Genomic DNA, 20,009 nt, shown 5'->3' with positions numbered 1-20,009 from the left:
GTGTTCTCCAACCACTTGTGACGTTTGGAGTGATTTCATAAGGAAAGGTAAGAATAAAATATTGCACCTTGGCATAAAAAATAAAGTAACTAGTTTTTTATTAAGATTCATTAATCTAAATTTGTATGTCTAGGGCAAGAAATGGTGCCACAGTTCCTAGCAGTCGATCTGGTTCTAGTAAAATTTCAAGAATAGAGGTAGGTTTTAATTGTATATGAATAATGGGCTCTTTATAGTTATATTAAGTTAATCAAGTGTTTCCATACTGAGGTGGATTCTTTTAAGCTTATTCGTATGTTAATAACCCTTTTATGATTTTATTTAATTTTTGTAGATTTTTATACGATTTTGGAGGATTTTTGACAAAAAATATTTAGCGAGCCTCACTAATTTTAGTGAGGCAGTGAGCCAAAAAGTTATTTAAGAATCCACCCCAGGTTAGGTTAAGATTTGAAAAACCTATAAGATGGTTTAAAATAGGTTAGGTTAGGTCCACTCCTTCGTTTGTCCTAGGACCCCCTATGTTAGTAAGTCTTTTACCTCAGGTTAGGTTAGGTTGGGTACAGTGTAGCCCCAAAGGGGTTTATTCATAAAAACTTATCACACCATGTAAATTAATTAAGCTTTTTTTTCAACTTCTCATTTTTTGCGCATTTTCTTTTGTTGCGTTTTTTTTACCCTTGTTTGAAATTTGGTCTGTATTGCAGTTAAAGAGTAGTAAAAGAAGTAGATCCGCTACTGAAGACATCGTCGCTTTAGATGCAAAGGTAGGGAGGGTAGGGGGCAGGGATCTTAAGGGATAAGACAATAGACGTTAAAATGATGTAACCTCCCCCCCCCCATTATGTTTAACAAAATTAACCCCTCTGTAGATTAAATTTAGTGGTGGAAAAGTTTTGACAACCCATTAAGATTTAATAAAAGTCCTCAAAGTTTTTAATCCAACAAATGAGTTTGTTTTTTATGTAAATTTGTCCATTTACATTATTTAAATCGGGGATGGCAATCCAATAAAAAAATGTTCAATCCAAAATATCCCCCATTTTTTACCTAACCTAACAATCCTAGTTTTTGAAAAATTCTTGATTGTCATTCCTGATTTAGATGGTGTATTTTAATATTCCTAAATTCAGGCTGGCCACAAACATACTATTTCCACTATATCCACTATTTTTGCATACTATGCAAACTATTCCAAAAAAATATGCTATTTCCACTATTGTCCAAAATTGCATACTATTTCCACAATTTCTTTGGATTTCACATAAATCTTCAATTTTTAGGTAACTAAAACAAACTGATTTTTTTGATCATGAAAAGAAAGCCAAGTAGAAGGTTTCATCGCATTTTCACAGTATCTTTTCTCCTATTTCTAGTCCCTGCGGGGGGCTCTAACCCTGCGGGGCAATCATTAACACTTACCTAACCTAAAATAACCTATCAAATGCTACTGTGAAAATACGGCAAAATCGCTACTTTGTTTTCAATTTTTTTTTAGAAATGTTTCCAGAAGAAAGTAGTCTTTCAGTTCAGATTGTTGTACCTTTATTGAAAGTTATTGGTATTTCTACATTCAATGTAAAGATTTTTTTTTGAAAGATACCAAAACTTGGGGTAATTAGTGACACAACCAAAAAGATTTCACCCAATTATCTCTAAAACTAAGGGAGTAGCACCCAAAATAGAATTGCTGGTATGTCGTGTCACGTGTGACGAGTCACCACATTTCTCCCCCCCCCCCCCCCCTTTTGCAATTAGATGATAGGGTTGATTTATCAATTACATAACACTTGTTGCTTCGTTCCTCGCCTCAGGAAAATAGCTTAAAACCAACCAAGTTTTTTTATGAGCTTAGCTGAAAAGTATAACCGATTAGGACCAACATACTTTTGGCTTTAGAAAAACAAACTTACCTACAACTTATATTATAGGATAAAAATTAAACTAGAAATAATCGTTCATAAAATTGTGGCTAATCTTCCTTTGAATCATAATTAAATCATACTGACAATAATTATAAAGTATCTAACAGTTTCGGACATCATATAATGCAGTTTGAAAACAATTGGACAACTTTAACATAACTAAATTATCGTCAAGAGCTATCCGTTACGTACGGACGGACATACATGAGAACCTATTTATAGAAAAGCAGCACTTACTTCTGGACCGGATTGTCCTATATATGAACAACAAGGATGACAACATCCATAAGTAGCGAAGCACAAACAAATAAATAAGAATTTAGATATTAGTTGTTTAAAGCATGTTAGATGTATATTAGGAAAAAATCACGAAACCTTTTCAACATTTGTTTTTAATTTCTTAATATTTATATTTCAGTACTATGACTAACAGACTGACGGTCAAAGTAAATTACACACTGGATGCTTAAACCAACGGGAAATTTAATTTTGATATATTTAACTACAAAAATTTTTAAAAACGGACCATAAACACCAAAGATAGGAGGAAAAATGTGAAAAATATAAAAATAGCCAAAAACCTGCAAAAAGGCAAAAACCGCTATTGATGTTTTCTTGAAACGACAGGAAATTTAATTTTGATATATATAACTGAAAAACTTCGGAAATCGGGCCATAAACACCAAAGGTATGGAGAAAAATGTGAAAAATACAAAAATAGCCTAAAACCTGCTTAAAGGCAGTCTGACCGTCATAGTTGTTTTCTTGAAACGACAGGAAATTTAATTTTGATACTATAACTAAAAAATTTGGAAATCGGACCATAAACACCAAAGATATGGAGAAAATGTGAAAAATACAAAAATAGCCTAAAACCTGCTAAAAAGCGGTCCTACCACCATTGATGTTTTATAGTTAATTGTGCTCCTTAATAATGGGAATGTTGTCTAAAAATTTCAGCCTTTTATCTTTTATAGGAGCCGAGAGAATCACGTTTCCCCCAAACTAAGACAGACGGACATTTCAAATTATTGATAGCTAACCAACATTTTAAGGCCCTATAGTGTTTTAAATGCTTGCTATTTCATACTATTTTGTTTAAAATGCATACTATTTCATACTATTTTTAAAAAATTTGCATACTATTTTTAAAAAATTTTACATACTATTGCATACTATTTACTTTTTTTTTGCATACTATTTTATGCTATTTTGAAAAAAGGTCTGTGGCCACCCTGTAAATTATACCTTATTTAAGGTATAAATAGGTATATTTAATTGTTTCTTGTGTCTTAGTTAAAGCACTGAAGTGACTCTATAATTCACTCTGTTGTAATAAGAGCATTTGCTCTTTCCGTCCATATTTACTATTTAAAAAACAATCGCTCACAATGTTATAATAAACCAAACAATTTTAGTTCAAATTTTGGTTTTTGTTAAATTAATTCTTGCTCAAACAATGAGAATAAGAAAACAATAATGAATTGTGCATCTTCTCACCCCTCTAGAGCACCACATTTCGTGACCTAGCCCTTGTGGAGAATTTTGCTCCACCAGGACTGTGTATATTCTTTTACAAATTAAGATGGTTTTTATTGTGAGGGACTGTTTTTTTTAACACTGCACCCCTTTTGATATGTTTTAGACGGTTATCTGTTTTTTATTTAATTTTAGGAAATTTCTTACATTTTTGAGCCACGCTACAGATACTAATTGACGTCCTTGTTTGTTCATTCAAGTTTTTTAAATTTATAATTTTTAAGGATCACGGAATCGTGGGAGGACGTGCCCAGCAGATAACCCAGACTGTCCGCGTGTTGAGGGCGCGTTCCGCGCTCCTCCTCCCCTCCCCACAATTGAATCTTGCCCCGCCCACATCTCAGCCCCTACAAATCCACCCCCTCATCCTTAAATCTGAGGTTTGTATTATTATATAGTATTTATTACCTATAAAATATTTTATGTTAGGTTTTCTTGGGTGCCACGAAAGGTTAGAGTCTCCTGTTGAGGTTAAGGATAGAAAATACCCTCCATCTTCATTAAAATTTTATTTATTTAAAAAATAGGTGGGTGTGGGGTGTTTCTCTCCAGGCACTTTAAGGAAAAGCACATAATTTTTTTTTGTAACATAGCTACTTTTTTTCGTTTGTTCTGTATCTTTTAACTTTGATATTGCGGCAATCATTTTAAAATTGACCTGGCACCCCCTCCCCCATACCACTACATACTAATTAATTTTCGTGTTTATTTTGTTTCACAATTCAAAAAATATTTGCAATAATTTTAACTCTGCTTAATGACTTTCTAGATAAAAACATTTGTATGAAATTATCTAGGTAATTTTCGTAGATTTTACAAATTTTTCGCATTACTGATTAAATTGATTTTAGGATCGAAAAAAACGTCGATAGCAGAGGAGAAAGAGGTTGCGGGTAATGGAAACTGAAACAGGTACAATATATTCATATTTATTTCAACAATTAGAATGTTTGGGGGGGGGGGGGGTTCTGCACACTAGGTACTTTGAGGTAAAGCTTCAAAAATATATTATTAAACTTAGCTGCCTACTTTTATTAATGTTTTTTTTTCATTGATGGAGAAGACATTAGGCTCTTTGTTTTTCTTGTTCCCAAAGTCTTATTCGTTGACTTAACAACCTTAGGCACTCTTATTTAATTTTGATTGGTTGGTCCATTGATTTAGTGAGTGTCCAAACTTTTCAACCACTAATTTTAATCTACAGATGGGGTAATGTTGTGAATCATCAATTTATTGGCCATTGTCTTATCCCTTTACATCCCAGTCGTTTTTTAGAAAGCCCGCAGCAGCTTGACCATGAAGAGTCAAGGCCCACAACTTCTTTTCAACCACCACAACAACAACAACTACAATCACCACAGCCACAAGAACAACAGGCCTAACAACAGCAGAGCCGAGTATGTGATTATAAATATACAAAACTGTGAGAAATAACCAAAAGAAAAAGATTTTAAAAAGTTATTTTAATCAAAGAAATAATACCTATTTTATTTATTATTTTTAGGTAAAAATGTAAAGGTGAATAGCAGAAAAATTAACTACAACCCCAATTAAGAAAGTACAAAATTGTATGTTGTGTAACTTGTAAATTATGGGGGAGGAGATTTATTTGTCTTCAATTTACCTATCCTTATATTGATAAAATAAACTTATTATTTCTTTGAAAAATAGCTAAGTTATATGTATACCTACAAATGATAATTTAATTTTAAAGAGCACAAAAATCCTGATATACCTACAGAAATAATCTTCTGACAAACTAAGTTAGGTTGTGTAGAGTGGATTCGTGTAAAAAAAACTGTGTAAATTGATTTAAAAGTGAGATACTTAAACCTTAAATGAATTTATAAAAACAACATATGTACATATTAGACATAACATGCAGGCTTTTGGAAAACTAAACATGTTTAGAAGATAACTTTTACTTAATGCCATTTTGCTTTTTACTAACATAATAACATAAGAAAATTTTTAATATGGTACCTTAAAATAAAGTATTTATGATTTATAGTTAGGTAGATGAAAATATTAATTTTCTTTTTAGAAAATCATATTTTTGAAAATTCTGTCGTTTCTATTTAGTTTATAATACCTATACATTAGGGTGGGTTCATATCGGAATTAGACAAAGCGGGGATATGCAACAGATAAAATTAACCTTAAAAACATTTCTGACCGAAAAAGAATTTTAAAAAATTGAGTTTTAGAACACGACCACTTAAAAATATAATTCAATACTTATTGGTATGCAAAGACGACATTCAAAATTTTTTTTGAATCAGAACTATGGCTTCATGGTGCTCCCTGGAAAGGGCTTGAGGAGCTGAATCAGGAACTTTTGTCCGTTACAAAATATCTCGTTCCTAGCCTTAGAAATCACTAAAAAACCAAAAATTTTTAAGGTTTATTGAGAATTGTCCAATTTGTAGAGGTTTTTTAGATTTTCTCAGGCTAGGAACCAGATTTTTTGAAACGGACAAAAGTTCCTGACTCAGCTTCTCAAGGCATTTCCAGGGAGCACCATGAAGCCATAGTTCTGATTCAATAAGTTTTTGACTCCCATTTACAAATAGCTATACAATTGAATGTCTGGTCGTCAGCGGTTTTAAGACTTAGGATAAATTTTATATCATCCAGAGGTGTATTATATCTATATAAATTGAGTGCAGATCCCCTCTTTGGTCTCAGAAAAAAAATGTCCAAAATCGACCCACCCTACTATACATTTTATGGTTTTAATTCTAAAAAAAGCGTCCAAATTTTAACCAGCATTTTAATTACCTTAATGATTTATTTTAGATTTTAGTTCATATTTATCTACTTAGCTTTAGTTTGAAACTTTTAGATTTTAGTCATTTAGTTATTTTTAGGATAGAATTTACTAACAAATTAAGTTTAAACCAAAATAAAATATTATTCACTAATATCATAATAAATTTTCAATAATCTTTTCATAAATAATCTGCTTTAGTGCGGATTTTAGTATCAATAATATTATGCTTATTATGAGTCAATAATATCAATATTAAACTATTTTTGTATTCACTATGTTCTTCTGGATGTAAAAGTTAGAGGTGACCGCAACAGGATTTATGTGTGATCCCGTAAAATCCATATTGCCCTTTTTCTTGCTAAGATATTTTTCCCTTAAAAAAATATTTATCCGTTATTCAATTACATAAAGTAGTAAGGTTTTTTTGTCAGTAGCTTAAGATTTCGACAACTACTGATCCTATTGAGTTCTCCATTAAAGGGACGCTTCACATTGGTCCTGGGAAGGATTAACGCTATTTTTCTGCCCTTTCTTACCCCCTTCTAATACTAGAAGCGATACCTCTAGTAGCAAGTAAAAAGAGAGAAAAAATGTTAGTTCCTCTTCAGCTTTATAGAATCCAGATTAACAAGGTGCTTTCTACCATGCCAAATCTTATTCTGATATTATATCAATATTATGATATTTACCATGTATGTAGTTTTATGTATATATACTATGTATAAATAGTTATTTAGTTTGTAATTGGTGAGATTAATAATAGATACCTAGATAGGATGCATATTTGAGTCATATCAACTAACTATTTTTATTTAGTCTTCGTGGATTTAAAAAAAAATTCTTAGTATAGATTTTTTGAAAATTTCATCAACAAAAAGTAAATTTTTTATAACTTAAATTGAGATTAATTCGCTTTTAATTTAAAATCAAATTTCAAATACTCCTTTTTTGTTCAAGTGAGACTAAGAAACTTTTTATTTAATACTCTTTTAAATAAATAGAAATATGACTATATTTTATGTACACTTATGACTCTTATCTTAAACGTTGCCTTTAAATGACAAGTATTTTTTATGTCTGAACATAACAACCTAACATAAAATTGCACAAATTATTATCTAACATAAAAAAATTCTTGCTATTTTGTGGCAACCCTTGATATGTTATCGTACCTTATGATTAACCAATCAGTTATTATGTTTGATCTTCAACAGTTATTATGTAATTATGTCAAGTTATGTTATTATTATGTAATTTCTTATGTCTAGTTTTAGTACTTAGTGGTAATCATTGTTAATTACTTTAGACTTAGGTTAGGCAGGATTGTGGTTAAATATTTACAGAAAATTATTTTTGAACATAAATTATATGATTTGAATAGTTTATAATTGTCCATCCTTAATTTTTAAAGCAAGGCATTGAACTGGTTCTTAACCTATGGATTTTAAGCAGATTTAAGCCTTATCAAGTAATAAGTAATAGTTATTTATCGCATCTTATAAAAATAGTTTTCCCCGGATATAAAAATGTACAATGATAAGATTAGAACCTGTTTTATTAGCCTCGAGATCCTGAAGGCTAAAAATCTGGCTTTAATCTTATGAGTGTAAATTTTTATATTTGTAGAAAACTGTATATAATACAATGCTGTACCTAATTTTTCAGTATGGATGAGAACCGGTTTCAATCCACCGGATATTAATCGATTTCGAAGCTATACTCGAATTAGTGTTTATTCACTTCCGCTTATTATCACATCAGCGTGGTTTTTCATATTCGCTAAAATTTATATTTAGCTAAAAAAAATATGGGCTGGTGGTAATGAAGTTACACCTGTTGAATCGATCTACTATATTATTATTACGTAGACCTTACACCAGATTATCATGTACTCTAATAAGTTAAAACTTGTAGCTGGCTAAAATAACAATCCACCACCCTTTACCCCATCACCTCATACAATATGAACTGACCAATAAGTGAGGTCTTTGTTAGAAACCCAAATTAATGACAATTAATCCACGTATATTCTATATCCATTAATAATCTGCGGAATTGAATGAACATCCATTAGGATATTATCTAAAGAATTTTTAAGGCAAGAAAATTTTTTTTTATGTAAAATGCTTAATGCTAATAAAATATTATGTTATGTCATATAAACGCCACTATCATTAATGAATTAAGTTGAAAATAAATACATTATCATTGTCCATATTATTTTTTATGAAGCAAAGCTACCCTATAATTATCAGTGCTTGTCGGTCTAAAACTATTGAAAAAATATGCTTCTAGTGTTCGATTCTTTCACCAATTCAAAAAATTTAAATGCTATCTCGGAATTTCTATTGCCTTGGGGACTTATTTTATATAGGTACCCAAAAAGTTTGTCTGTGAGTGTAGGCGTCCCCCCCCCCCCCGCCGACAGAACAACTATTTTAGGTTAGATTAGGTTTTAGGCTAGGGAGCCGAGCGCTGCCTGCGGCTACACAGGCAAGGGTGCTGAGTGCCACGGCCAGAGTAGATAGTTTTGTCGGGGTGGGGGGATATAAAAATTTTCAAAATTGAAAAAATATTTCTAAGAGGATATTACAAAATATATATATATATCTATAATACAAAGTAGCTTGATGTCTATCCGTCTGTCTGTCCGTCTGAAGCTTAAGATCTCAGTAACCGCTGTACCGATTGAGCTCTACTCTTCAGGAATTATACCTACTGGTCCTGTGATGGTTTTAAGCTATTTTCCTGGGGGGTGGGACACCCCAAAAACTAAAAAACCACCCCCCCAAAAAATGTTTTTTTACATTTTTTGTAAAATCTCAGTAACTGCTGAACAAATTGGGCTCTATTCTTCTGGGAATATACCTACTGGTCCTCTGGTGGTTTTAGGCTATTTTCAAGGAGGGTGGGTAACACCAACTCCTCTAAAAATAAAACAATCCCCATTTCTAAATTTTTATTTTTGTAAACAAAAACCAGTATTTGGGTGTGGGTAACCCCACTGCACCATGGGGGAAGCCCCCATGAACCCCCCCCCCCAAAAAAAAAAAAAAAAAAAAAAATTTGGGCTTTTTGTAACTTTTAAAAATTGACATCTTTAAAAAGTTGTTGCAATTATAGGTATTAGGTAAATAAAATTTACAGAGGAGAGTTTTCAATTTTTGTGTATATGTGGTCCAATCAGTGGGACTATCGGAGCTTGCGCCGCATACGGGGTACTCGCTTATGCTCACCCCGTACGAGATATACGGTGAACAACCTGGGTTTAATTTTTACGAATTAAAATTTTTGTGCATACGGCGCACAACCTGGGTTTAATTTTACCAAAGAGTAATTCGGCAAAGAATAACTTTTTGAAAATAAAACTATAGAATTATTCTGGAGGGTTGACTTTCCATTACCTCATGGGGCGAAGCCCCTAGAGGCTAGGGGCGAAGTCACTTGTATATATATACATATAACAGCTGATAATCTGCTATTACAGGCAGTTTCACTGCGATGGATCTGAAACTCCAATTGTGTTGGGAAAAATAAATAAAATAGCCAAAAACCTGCTAAAAGACAGTCTGACCGCCATGGATGTTTTCTTAAAAAGGCGAGAAATTTAATTTTTATATCCTTATCTATAAAATGTTTGAAAATTGGCACAGAAACACCATCGATATGGGTAAAATGTAAAAAATATAAAAATACGCAAAAAGGCAGTCATAGCAGCCTTTTCATAGTTGATTATGCTTCATAGTGATGGGAATGTTGTCAAACAGTTTCAGCCTTCTATCTTTTATACGTTTCCGCCACTTCGTCTTTAACAGACGGCATTTGGAAATTTAGAGTAACTTTGCTACCAGAAATATCAAAAACGGGACAAAAAAAACTCTCAACCCTCTCGCTCTAATAGGAAATAAGATAGTAGGAGTGGAAGGGGCGTTAAAATTTGAAGCATGTTCCAATGCTCTAGATACTACCTTCTTAGAAATATTTTCCTATCTATAATACAAAGTAGAATGATGTCTGTCCGTCCGTCTGTCCGTTTGAAGCTTAAGATCTCGGTAACCACTGAACCGATCGGATTCTACTCTTCAGGGTATATACCTACTGGTCCTGTGGTGGTTTTAAGCTATTTTCTTGGGAGTTGGGACACCCCCAAAAACAAAAAAATCCCCCACCATTTTATTTATTTATTTATTTTTTTTTTTTTGTTGAAGATTTCCTTGGTCCTTTATGTTTTGTAGAAAATTTTCTTGGTCCTTTAACGAATTTCGCCTTAATTTTTTTATCACCTCTTGGGACAAAGCAAAGCCGCTAGTATTCTATAATATAAAGTATTAATTTTTTTTGTCTACAGCTAAATATCTAAAAAAAACTGCTGGTCCTATTAGGTTGGAATTTCTAGGAATGCCTTAAAATACCTGGGAGCTACAGATATTCCTCGCCCTCCCCTTGAGGCTAGGTGCAAATCAAATAGTTTTAAGATGAACCAAGAGCCAAAGTTGGCCTAGTTATAAATTTAAAATTTAGGATAAAAATTACTAAATAACTAAAGAACAAAATAATTTTTAAAAATTTATTAAGTAGTAATCAAATCCAAATCATAAATCTAAAAGTTATAAAAGTTTTAAATAGGCTCACAAATTAACAGTGAGTGGGAACATAGACGGTTTGGGAGAATTCAGTGGGAAGGTTGTTAAGTTCTTGGCATCTGTCACCAGCAAGAACACGTCTCTCCATAACTCTAGCCTCAGGACCAGTCATGCAGACAAACTCAACCTGTTCACCCTTAACCTCCTTGGGGTAGGCATTTTGGCAAACTCTGATCATTTCTTTGGAGAAACAGATCTTGTTGCCGTAGGCTTCAACCATATGCATGTGTTCAACAGAAGATTGTCTTTGTTGTTGGGTCAGGTGCTTGCCAAAGTATTCATAAACCTTAGTGGGCTCCATCTCTTCTTTAACACATCTGCGCTCTTCCTTGGTGATTTGGGATTCCTCCTTTTGGGGGACACCTTGGCACTTGCCATCCTCAAGCATGAATCTAAATCCAGTCAGTCTGGACTCAGACAGGACACATTGTCTGCCAGTCTTCAGCTCAGAGCTCTTTTCACCATTGAGGTCACCACAGAGACCAGTGGCCTTGTTTCTGAAGACCAGATGGTTGGTCTTAACCTTCATTCTTTCACCATCAGCAAGAACCTCAACACCATACTTGACAGAGTAGATAGAGTAAACTCCATCCTCAAACTTGGTAACATAAGTTTCCTTAATTTCCTTCTCTTGCTCCTCTTGCAGAGACTTCTCTTCCTTCTCTTCACCATTGATCTTGATAGCAGCCTTAGCTCCACGAGAGTGTCTGGTCTGCTTGGGGATCTCAATTTCATACTTCTCACCATCAACAATCAGCTTGACAATTTGCTTCTGTTGGGTGTTGTGGGTGGTAACAACAACTCTGGGTCTAGTGGACTCTTCAGCAAAGACAATATGTTCACAGTTGTTGACAGCATAATCGTAGTACTTACCATCAAAGGTCTTGACATAGCTTGGCTCTACATCACAGGAAGAAGGCATAGAGAAACCAGTAAGTTTCTGGGTAATTCTGTGGACAAGAGTCTTCTTGGTACAGATGGGAAGGAGCTCCTTGGTATCAAATCTGATGGGGAATTGCTTAGCATGAACTTCTTCACCATTACCTTCAACTCTGACAGAAAGATACTTGCCATGTCCATCAACTTCAGCCTCAATTTCATATTCAACTTCAGATCCAGACTGTTCTCTCTCCAGGTGCTTCTGGGTCAAGTAGGGAAGGAAGTAAAGCTTAGTGGCATCAGAAGCAAGCTCAACAAGTCTGTGCTCAGCAATCTCCTTGGGAAGAGAGAGCTTGGCATGGACCTTGTCAAGGGAGGAAGCCAAATGGTTAACTCTCTTGCAAGATTCAGTCAGTCTCAGGTTTTCTTTGTTGTCTTCAATGCACTTCTTGTATTCCATAGATTCAGAAACAAATTGAGCCATTTTGTCTGATCTGTAAGCAACAATGGAGCTTCTGATGGTCTTGGATTCCTCTCCTCTGAATCCATACTCACCATCAATGGTGATTCTGGAGGTGATGTCAGACTTCAGGATTTCCTCTTGGTCCCACTTTTGTTCAGGTCTTCTGATGTGGCCTTGGGCAGAAATTTCAACCTCAAAGGGCTTTCTAAGCTGAGGAGTTTCAACAAGCATCTTCAGTTCAACTTCAGTGGTTTCTTGACCTTGTCTACCTTCTTTTCTGGCCTTCTCACCAACAAGGATAGATCCTTCAATTCTTCTCTCTTCAGTCTTTTCTTCGCCTCTCAGGACAACTCCAAAGGTGGAAGCCATAGCACTTCCTTGTTCCATCTTTCTCAGAACCTTTTTCAGTTGTTGCCTGACCTCGTGTCTCTTCTCGCATTGTTCTTGTCTCTTTTCACACTCCTTTTCAGCAGATCTTCTAGAGGCACCCTCAGATTCCAGCTTTCTGATACAACGCTTTTCCTCAGACTTGCAAAGTTGTCTTTCAGACTTGCATTCCTTCTCTTCCTTTCCTTGTTGTTGTTGTTGTTGCTGTTGTTGGGTTTGTTGCTGTTGCTGTTGTTGTTGGGTTTGTTGCTGTTGTTGGGTTTGTCTAACTTGTTGTTGTTGTTGCAGAGATTGTTGTTGGGTTTGTTGTTGTTGTTGCTGTTGCTGTTGAGACTTAACCTTCTTCTCAGAGCACTTTCTGGAAACTTCAGAATCAACAGTTTCAAGCTCTCTCTCAATGTCTCTGATACATTCTTCCTTCCTTCTGGGTTCATACTCAGAGCAAATCTTCTCAATTTCTTGTTCCTTAGACTCCTTGACAAGGTACAGTTCAGAGGAACCTTCCTTCTCCTTTTTCATACCAGCACCTTAGAAAAATTTGTGTATATTAATTGAAATATTACAAAATGAAAAACAGAAAAACTATCCAGGTCTAGACATTGATTTAAAATTAAAAAAATAATATGTCTTAGTTCTTACCAATGGTGATATAGAATTCAGTTTCCTTGATCTCAGAAGTTCTGGGGTTGTACTTGACTTGAATAGAGGTCCTCTTGGAAGAAGTCAGAGGGAGGGGAGAACCAGACAGAATGGAGAAGATATCCTTCTTAAGGTCCTCAACAGATCTCAACAAGGAAATTTCTCTTTCTTCAGTCTTGATTTCAGCTTCAATGTCAAGGCCAATGAGCTTGCCAACTTCAACGCTTCTCTGAATGTAAAAAAATTATCCAGTTTTTACAGTGTATTAAGATTTATGTATAAAAATACTTTTTAAATTCTAAATTTCTTTAGGTTTAGAAACTTTACCTTAATTTCTCCTTCCTCAGTCTTGATAGTCTTGACATCAGAGACCTTAGTAGAATGGTGTTGGGAAAGGTGACCAGTAGAAGTGTAGGGTTGAACATCAAATTCCAGGAAGGATTGTTCTCTGTTGTATTCTTCCTCTTCAGAGTTCTTGATAGAAACATGTACTTGATTGTTGGAAAGAGAAAGTTCAGCATTAATTGGATAACCCATATGGACAGAAGTTTCAACTCCAGAACCATAGAATTTTTCAGTGACTGGAGAAACAACACGAGCATGGACTTGTCTCTTAAAGTTAAGAGCTCCCTTAGCCTCAATCTCAGCCTTAGGTTCAGTAGAAGAGGACTTAGAAAGCTTCATGGTAGCCTTACCATAGATGACAGCAGGGTATCTCAGGGTGACAAAGACAGGCAGACCAGTCTCAGTAGGAAGAGCAAGATCTTCTCCCATAACATCAAAGATCTTCATGAACTCAGTCTCATAACCCTTTTGCAGATCAGACTGAACCATGCTGGAGGAGATCTTTCTGACAACTTGTTGAACAAACTCTTCATCCAGGGAGAAAAGTTTTTGCAGACCAGCCATTCTGAAGGTAAGGTGAGCTTCAGGCTTTTCAGATTGCTTATTTTGGATTCCAAGCTTTTCCATCTCAGCTCTGATTTCTTCCTTGGTCTCTTCAACAGAAGGGTTGAACTTAGGAGTCTTCAGCTCAGAGTACAGCTCAAACAGTTTATCAACAACTTGCTGAGTTCCTTGCATGTAGAAATAGGCTTCAAGGCCATCAAAATTACTACCAAGTCCCTTAACTTGGGAAGTCAGGTAGAGAGACTTAGGTAGGAAAGAATCTTCATCAGCTTGCCAGACCAGGGAGTTTCCAAAGGTAGATCTGAAAGAGTCAATGTACTTGGCAAAATGCATATTTCTAGAGTATTGAATGCCTTCATGGACAGGCTTGGCAATAGAGAGGATAATCTCAGCCTTTTGCTTCAAAGATTCATATTCAGGAACAGCAGCAGGCAGGTTCTTCAGGGTCTTCAGAGTAGAATAGATGTAAGAAGCAACTTGTCTGGAAGGTTCATACCAGGTTCTGAGAGCAAGTCTCTGCATATCAGCACTTGAAGGCTTACAGTAAGTCAAAGCAGTGATGGCAGCCATTCTGACTTCAGGGGATTCAGCAGTGTTCTCAACAATGGAGGAGAAGACAGGTCTGTAGACAGCAGGGTTCTCTTGGGCAGGTCTGATCATAAGGTAGATAGCCATGGTTCTGGGGTTAGCATTCTTGGTGTACTTGCCTTCAACGACCTTCAGGAGTTCCTCAGTGGTCTCTTCAGTTCCAAGGTTTCCAAGGGCATTAACCCAGGTAAGGATGGAGTTCATGTCAGATCTGGAGGATTCTTGAAGTTTTTCCTTCAGGTAAGAGACAAGCTCAGACTTGATGACATCCATATCCTTATGGCAGATCTTTCCATAAACATGGTAGGGGAATTCTCTCTCAGAGGACTTCTCATTGATGCAAGCCTTGTGGATAAGCTCAGTAAGTCCCATGGAGTAGGCAGCTCTGATGATTCTGCTCTGCTCAACAGATTGAGACTTCAGGGTTCTGACCAGCATTTTCAGAAGCTCTTCAGTAGGAGTTCTAGTATGTCTCAGGGTGTTGGAGATGATCCAAGACCAGGCAACAGGCTCACTTCTGATCTCACCAGAGTTGATCTTCTCAACAACGAGCTTGACACAAGGGTTGGTTCCAGCCATAGAGACAAGATCAAAGAAGGTCTTCTCAATAAGAGATTCCCACTTTTCCTCACCATATTGTTCCTTCAGGGTCTCTTCAACCTTCTTCAGACCATCAAAGCTAAGCTCACCAAGGGACATGGTAGCCTCAACAGACATACCAGCAACATCCTTTTCAGTCTTAGAGCTTTCAGACATCTTTTGAGACTCTTCAATAATCTTGGAGAAAAGTTCAACAACCTTCTCCTGGAGTTCTCTCTCAGACATGGTCTTAGGGTAGAAGGATCTGGGGGCAGAAGACAGGTCAGGGATAGGGGCGTGTCTCTGTTGCTGTTGTTGGGCTTGTTGTTGCTGTTGAGATTGTTGTTGGCCTTGAATCAGTTGTTGTTCTTGGGCTTGTTGCTTCAGAGACTTAGAGCTGATGGAGCTACCAGAAGGATATTCATAGGACAGAGAAGCATATCCCTTGGGAGAGGAGGGTCCAGACAGTTCAGATCTGACTGATTCAACAGAGAGAAGGACAAGAGTAGAGGTGGAAGCAATATTGATCTTTTCCTCAGAGGTAAGTTCACCAGCAGTGTTGATGAGGATTCTGTTCTCAGTGGAGGACTTTCTGATGATATGGTCTTCCAGAGATCCACAGATAATGGTTCTGGTGAGAGAAGATTGGGTGGGCATGGAGGCACCAGATCCAGAGGTCTTGGACCACATGCCATAGGTCTTGTGGTAAACAGGACGCTCAGAGCAGTTGTCCAGATTATCAGACTTCAGAATTTCATAATATTCCTTTCCTTCGCACAGCTTCTCTTCTTCCTCAGAGCTTCTGACCTCATAATCATTGCTTCTTCTTTGTCTTTCTTCCTCTTCAAACTCTTGACTCAGATGTTCAGGAAGCTTGAAGATAGAGTAGATAGTCTCACAGGTGCCAAGGATAGAGTTTTCCTGGACCTTAAAGGTGGGAAGGGGAACTTCTTGACCTCTTTGGACTTGGTTGTTTTGTTGGAGTCGGCCAGATTCAAAAGCCTTGGAAAGGTCAGTTTGAATCTGAGAAACAAGAGCCTTCTTGATATTAACAATGAACTCAGGTTCACCATTCTCAGTCTGGATCTTCTCAACCTTGCCCTTCTTGTGGAAGACAGTGAAGGAAGACTCCAGCCAGGTCTTCAGAGAGCTGGGGATCTCCTCAACCTTGCCATGTCTTTGTTCAGGCTGCCAGTCCTTGGTAAGTTCCATATCTTCATCATTGTAGCTGACAAACTTGGGGTTTTCAAACTTCAGGGTGCAGGTGCTGTCATGCTTGGGTTGGATGCGGACTTCAGTGGTAAGTCTTACACCAGAGTATTGGTTGTTCAACTCAGGAATTCCAGTAAGAACCTTAATAATTCAAAGTATTAAAAATCATTATTACTCACACAATATCCTTAATTCAAACTTGTTGATAGTGTAATTTTTCGGATTAAAAGCAATTATAGCATTTCAAAGTACAATTATTGAAACCTAAACAGAGCTACATTTATAAGCAGAAAATATGGGAACTGAATTGTCATCTTAGAATTACCTGAGCAGAATATTTGTAGGTATATTCCTTGCTGGGGGTCCAGCTGTAGGGCTGGATGGAACCAGCGACTACGCAGCCAACAAAAAGGAGAGCGGCTGACAGAGATCTCATCTTGACCTTAAAAGCAAATTATAATTTCACAATACAAAACAATTTTAGAAAACAGATCAGTGATAATAAGGTTAATATCAGTAACTTATGTTTTAAGTTTCTTCAAGAATATTTAAGAATCAAAAGGCACTTGAAGCAATATCAAGGGAAGGTTAAGGCGAAAATAAAAAAAAATAAAATTTTTTATCTTACAAATAAATGTTTTAAATCTAAAGATTTGTGCAAAAAGAATATTTTTCTTTAGATATGATATATTAATTCTATTGTATTTAAATGTTATTGTTATTAGCTTAAAAATGCTGCGCTACCTAAGGACAAAATTCCTTGTAAATGATATTTGCTTACCTTTACTAGTTGTAAAGAGGGTGAGATTAGATCTGCCTTATTCAAAATTTGTGTCCCTTTTTATACCCAAATATTTTTGTAAATTTTGCTGACAAAAGCAGTTTTTTGGTGTATTCTTTAAACACATGGGCATTTTTTTTTTTTTTGTTATCAAATTTATCAAGTTATGGGATATATTAAGTTTTTGTACATATTTTCTAATCTCACATGATATGATTTTTAAAAATTCATTATAATCAAAACCATTTTGGATAATGCTTATTCTTCTAAAGCAGTCTTTAACAAGGATGACAACATCCATAAGTAGCGAAGCACAAAAAATCGTAGATGGGAATACGTACAAGTATATTTAAAAGGTTTTTACTAAAATCAAGAATAGATTTATTGGATAAAATAAACATGAAACCTTGTTTTATTTTGTATGATGACGATGGTCAAAGTAAATTATATTAAAGATGCTCATAACAATGGGAAAAATTATTTTGATACTGATATCCCATAAAAGTTTGAAAATTGGATCAAAATAAACAAAGATATGGGGAAATATGTAAAACATATAAAAATAGCCAAAAACCTGATAAAAGGCAGTCTGGCCGCCATGGTTGTTTTCTTAAAACGAAAAAAAATTTAATTTTTAAATCCTTAACTTAAAAAATTTGGAAAATCGGACCATATACACTGAAGATATGAAGAAAAGTGTTAAATATATAAAAATAGCCTAAAACCTGCCAGAAAAGCAGTCTGGTCGTCATGGTTTTTTTCTTTAAAAGACGGGAAATTTAATTTTGATATCTATAACTAAAATAAATTAAAAATCGGACTATAAACACTGAAGATATGGAGAAAAATGTTAAAAATATAAAAAACAGCCTAAAACCTGCTTAAAAGGCAGTCTGGCCGTCATAGTTGTTTTCTTTAAAAGACAGGAAATTTAATTTTGATATCTATAACTGAAAAAATTTTGAAAATCGGACCATAAACACCGAAGATATGGAGAAACATGTGAAAAATATAAAAAATAGCCTAAAACCTGCAAAAAAAGGCAGTCTGGCCTTCATGGTTGTATCTTTAAACGACGGGAAATTTAATTTTGATATCTGTAACTGAAAAAATTTTGAAAATCGGACCATAAACACTGAAGATATGGAGAAAAATGTGAAAAATATAAAAATAGCCTAAAACCTGCTAAAAATCGGTCCGACCGCCAATGATGTTTTATAGTCAATTGTGCTCCTTAATAATGGGAATGTTGTCAAAAAATTTCAGCATTCTATCTTTTATAGGAGCTGAGTAAATCCAATTTCCCCCATAGCGTTACGGACAAAGTGAATTATAGAGTAGCTTCGCTACTAAAAATGTGAAAAATATAAAAATAGCCTAAAACCCGCTAAAAAGGCAGTCTGGCCGTCATGTTTGTTTTCTTTCAAAGACGGGAAATTTAATTTTGATATCTATAATTGAAAAATTTTTGAAAATCAGGCCATAAACACTGAATGTATGGAGAAAATTGTGAAAAATATAAAAATAGCCTAAAACCTGCTAAAAAGGCAGTCTGGCCTTCATGGATATTTCTTTAAACGATGGGAAATTTAATTTTGATATCTATAACTGAAAAAATTTTAAAAATCGGACAATAAACACTGAAAATATGGAGAAAAATGTGAAAAATATAAAAATAGCCTAAATCCTGCTAAAAAGCGGTCCGATCGCCAATGATGTTTTATAGTCAATTGTGCTCCTTAATGATGGGAATGTTGTAAAAAAATTTCAGCATTCTATCTTTTATAGGAGCTGAGAAAATCCCATTTCCCTCATAGCGTTACGGACGGACTGACTGACGGACGGACATAGTTAATTATAGAGTAGCTTCGCTACTAAAAATATAACTTAAACATTTAAAATTTATAAAACAAAGATGAGAACATGCATAAAAGCGAAGATCTTAAATAAGAAGAACAATAGTTATTGTAGAGGGTCAGAATTTTTTTTTGTTTAAACAAATGTGAACATAAATTTGTTGCAAATTTCTTAAATACAGAATACTAGTTATGGAGTTGCTATGCCTTTGGACCTTGTTGTCCTAGAAATCAACATTCCAAAAATTAGACTAAGAGGATTATTATATCAGACAAAATCAGGATGTTTTAATTGGACTAACAAACTTTCTGGTAATAATTATAGAGATGTTATGCTTCCTACATGCATGAATTAACTATCAGTTACTGGCTGACGGACGTACGGATTGATCTTAATTATAGGAAAGCTTGCCTTTTTTAAAGTTACTGTAAAAGTATAAATGACATTTTCGTTATTTTTTCTTACAGATTTTTTTCTGAAGGGTATTATTTGCTGGGCCCCTAGATTATAGTCACTTCACACAAATTTAAAAACATAAAATTCCTCCAAGTTTAATTATTAAAAGAGATATACAGGGTGCGCCACATATCTAGGGACTTTTTTAAAACGGCCATAGCCTCAAAACTACTTGACCAATCAGGACGTTTGACCCCAATATAAAAAGCTTAGGTAATGACCTTTTAGTCAAAGGGTAGCTTGAAAGTTTGATGAATTTGGATCCTGCGGTTGCTCACATTCCTAAGGAAATGGGGCCTCCCAGCAGCCCGATCTTAATTCAATGGACTTTTGGACCTTGGGCTACTTTGAAGCATGCACCAATAGACGTACCCATACC

The 20,009-nt window shown here is 35.0% G+C and overlaps 1 protein-coding gene across 1 annotated transcript; it reads right to left on the bottom strand.

Moving 5' to 3' along the window:
- Positions 1–10,794: 10,794 nt before the first annotated feature.
- On the bottom strand, positions 10,795–17,557 carry LOC145328799 (vitellogenin-like). The gene is made up of 5 exons (XM_080172670.1): positions 17,318–17,557; positions 16,862–16,978; positions 13,576–16,677; positions 13,249–13,477; positions 10,795–13,136 (listed from the first exon to the last, which is right to left on the bottom strand). Exons 2-5 carry the CDS (start codon positions 16,970–16,972, stop codon positions 10,873–10,875), a joined length of 5,706 nt encoding a protein of 1,901 aa, XP_080028796.1. The 5' UTR covers positions 16,973–16,978; positions 17,318–17,557; the 3' UTR covers positions 10,795–10,872.
- Positions 17,558–20,009: the final 2,452 nt, after the last annotated feature.

Source organism: Acartia tonsa, chromosome 9 (genome assembly GCF_053477335.1).
Source record: "Acartia tonsa isolate MP-2025a chromosome 9, ASM5347733v1, whole genome shotgun sequence".
Lineage (NCBI taxonomy): Eukaryota > Metazoa > Arthropoda > Copepoda > Calanoida > Acartiidae > Acartia > Acartia tonsa.
The sequence above is the reverse complement of the archived record's forward strand: the minus strand, read 5'-3'. Positions and strand labels throughout refer to the sequence as shown.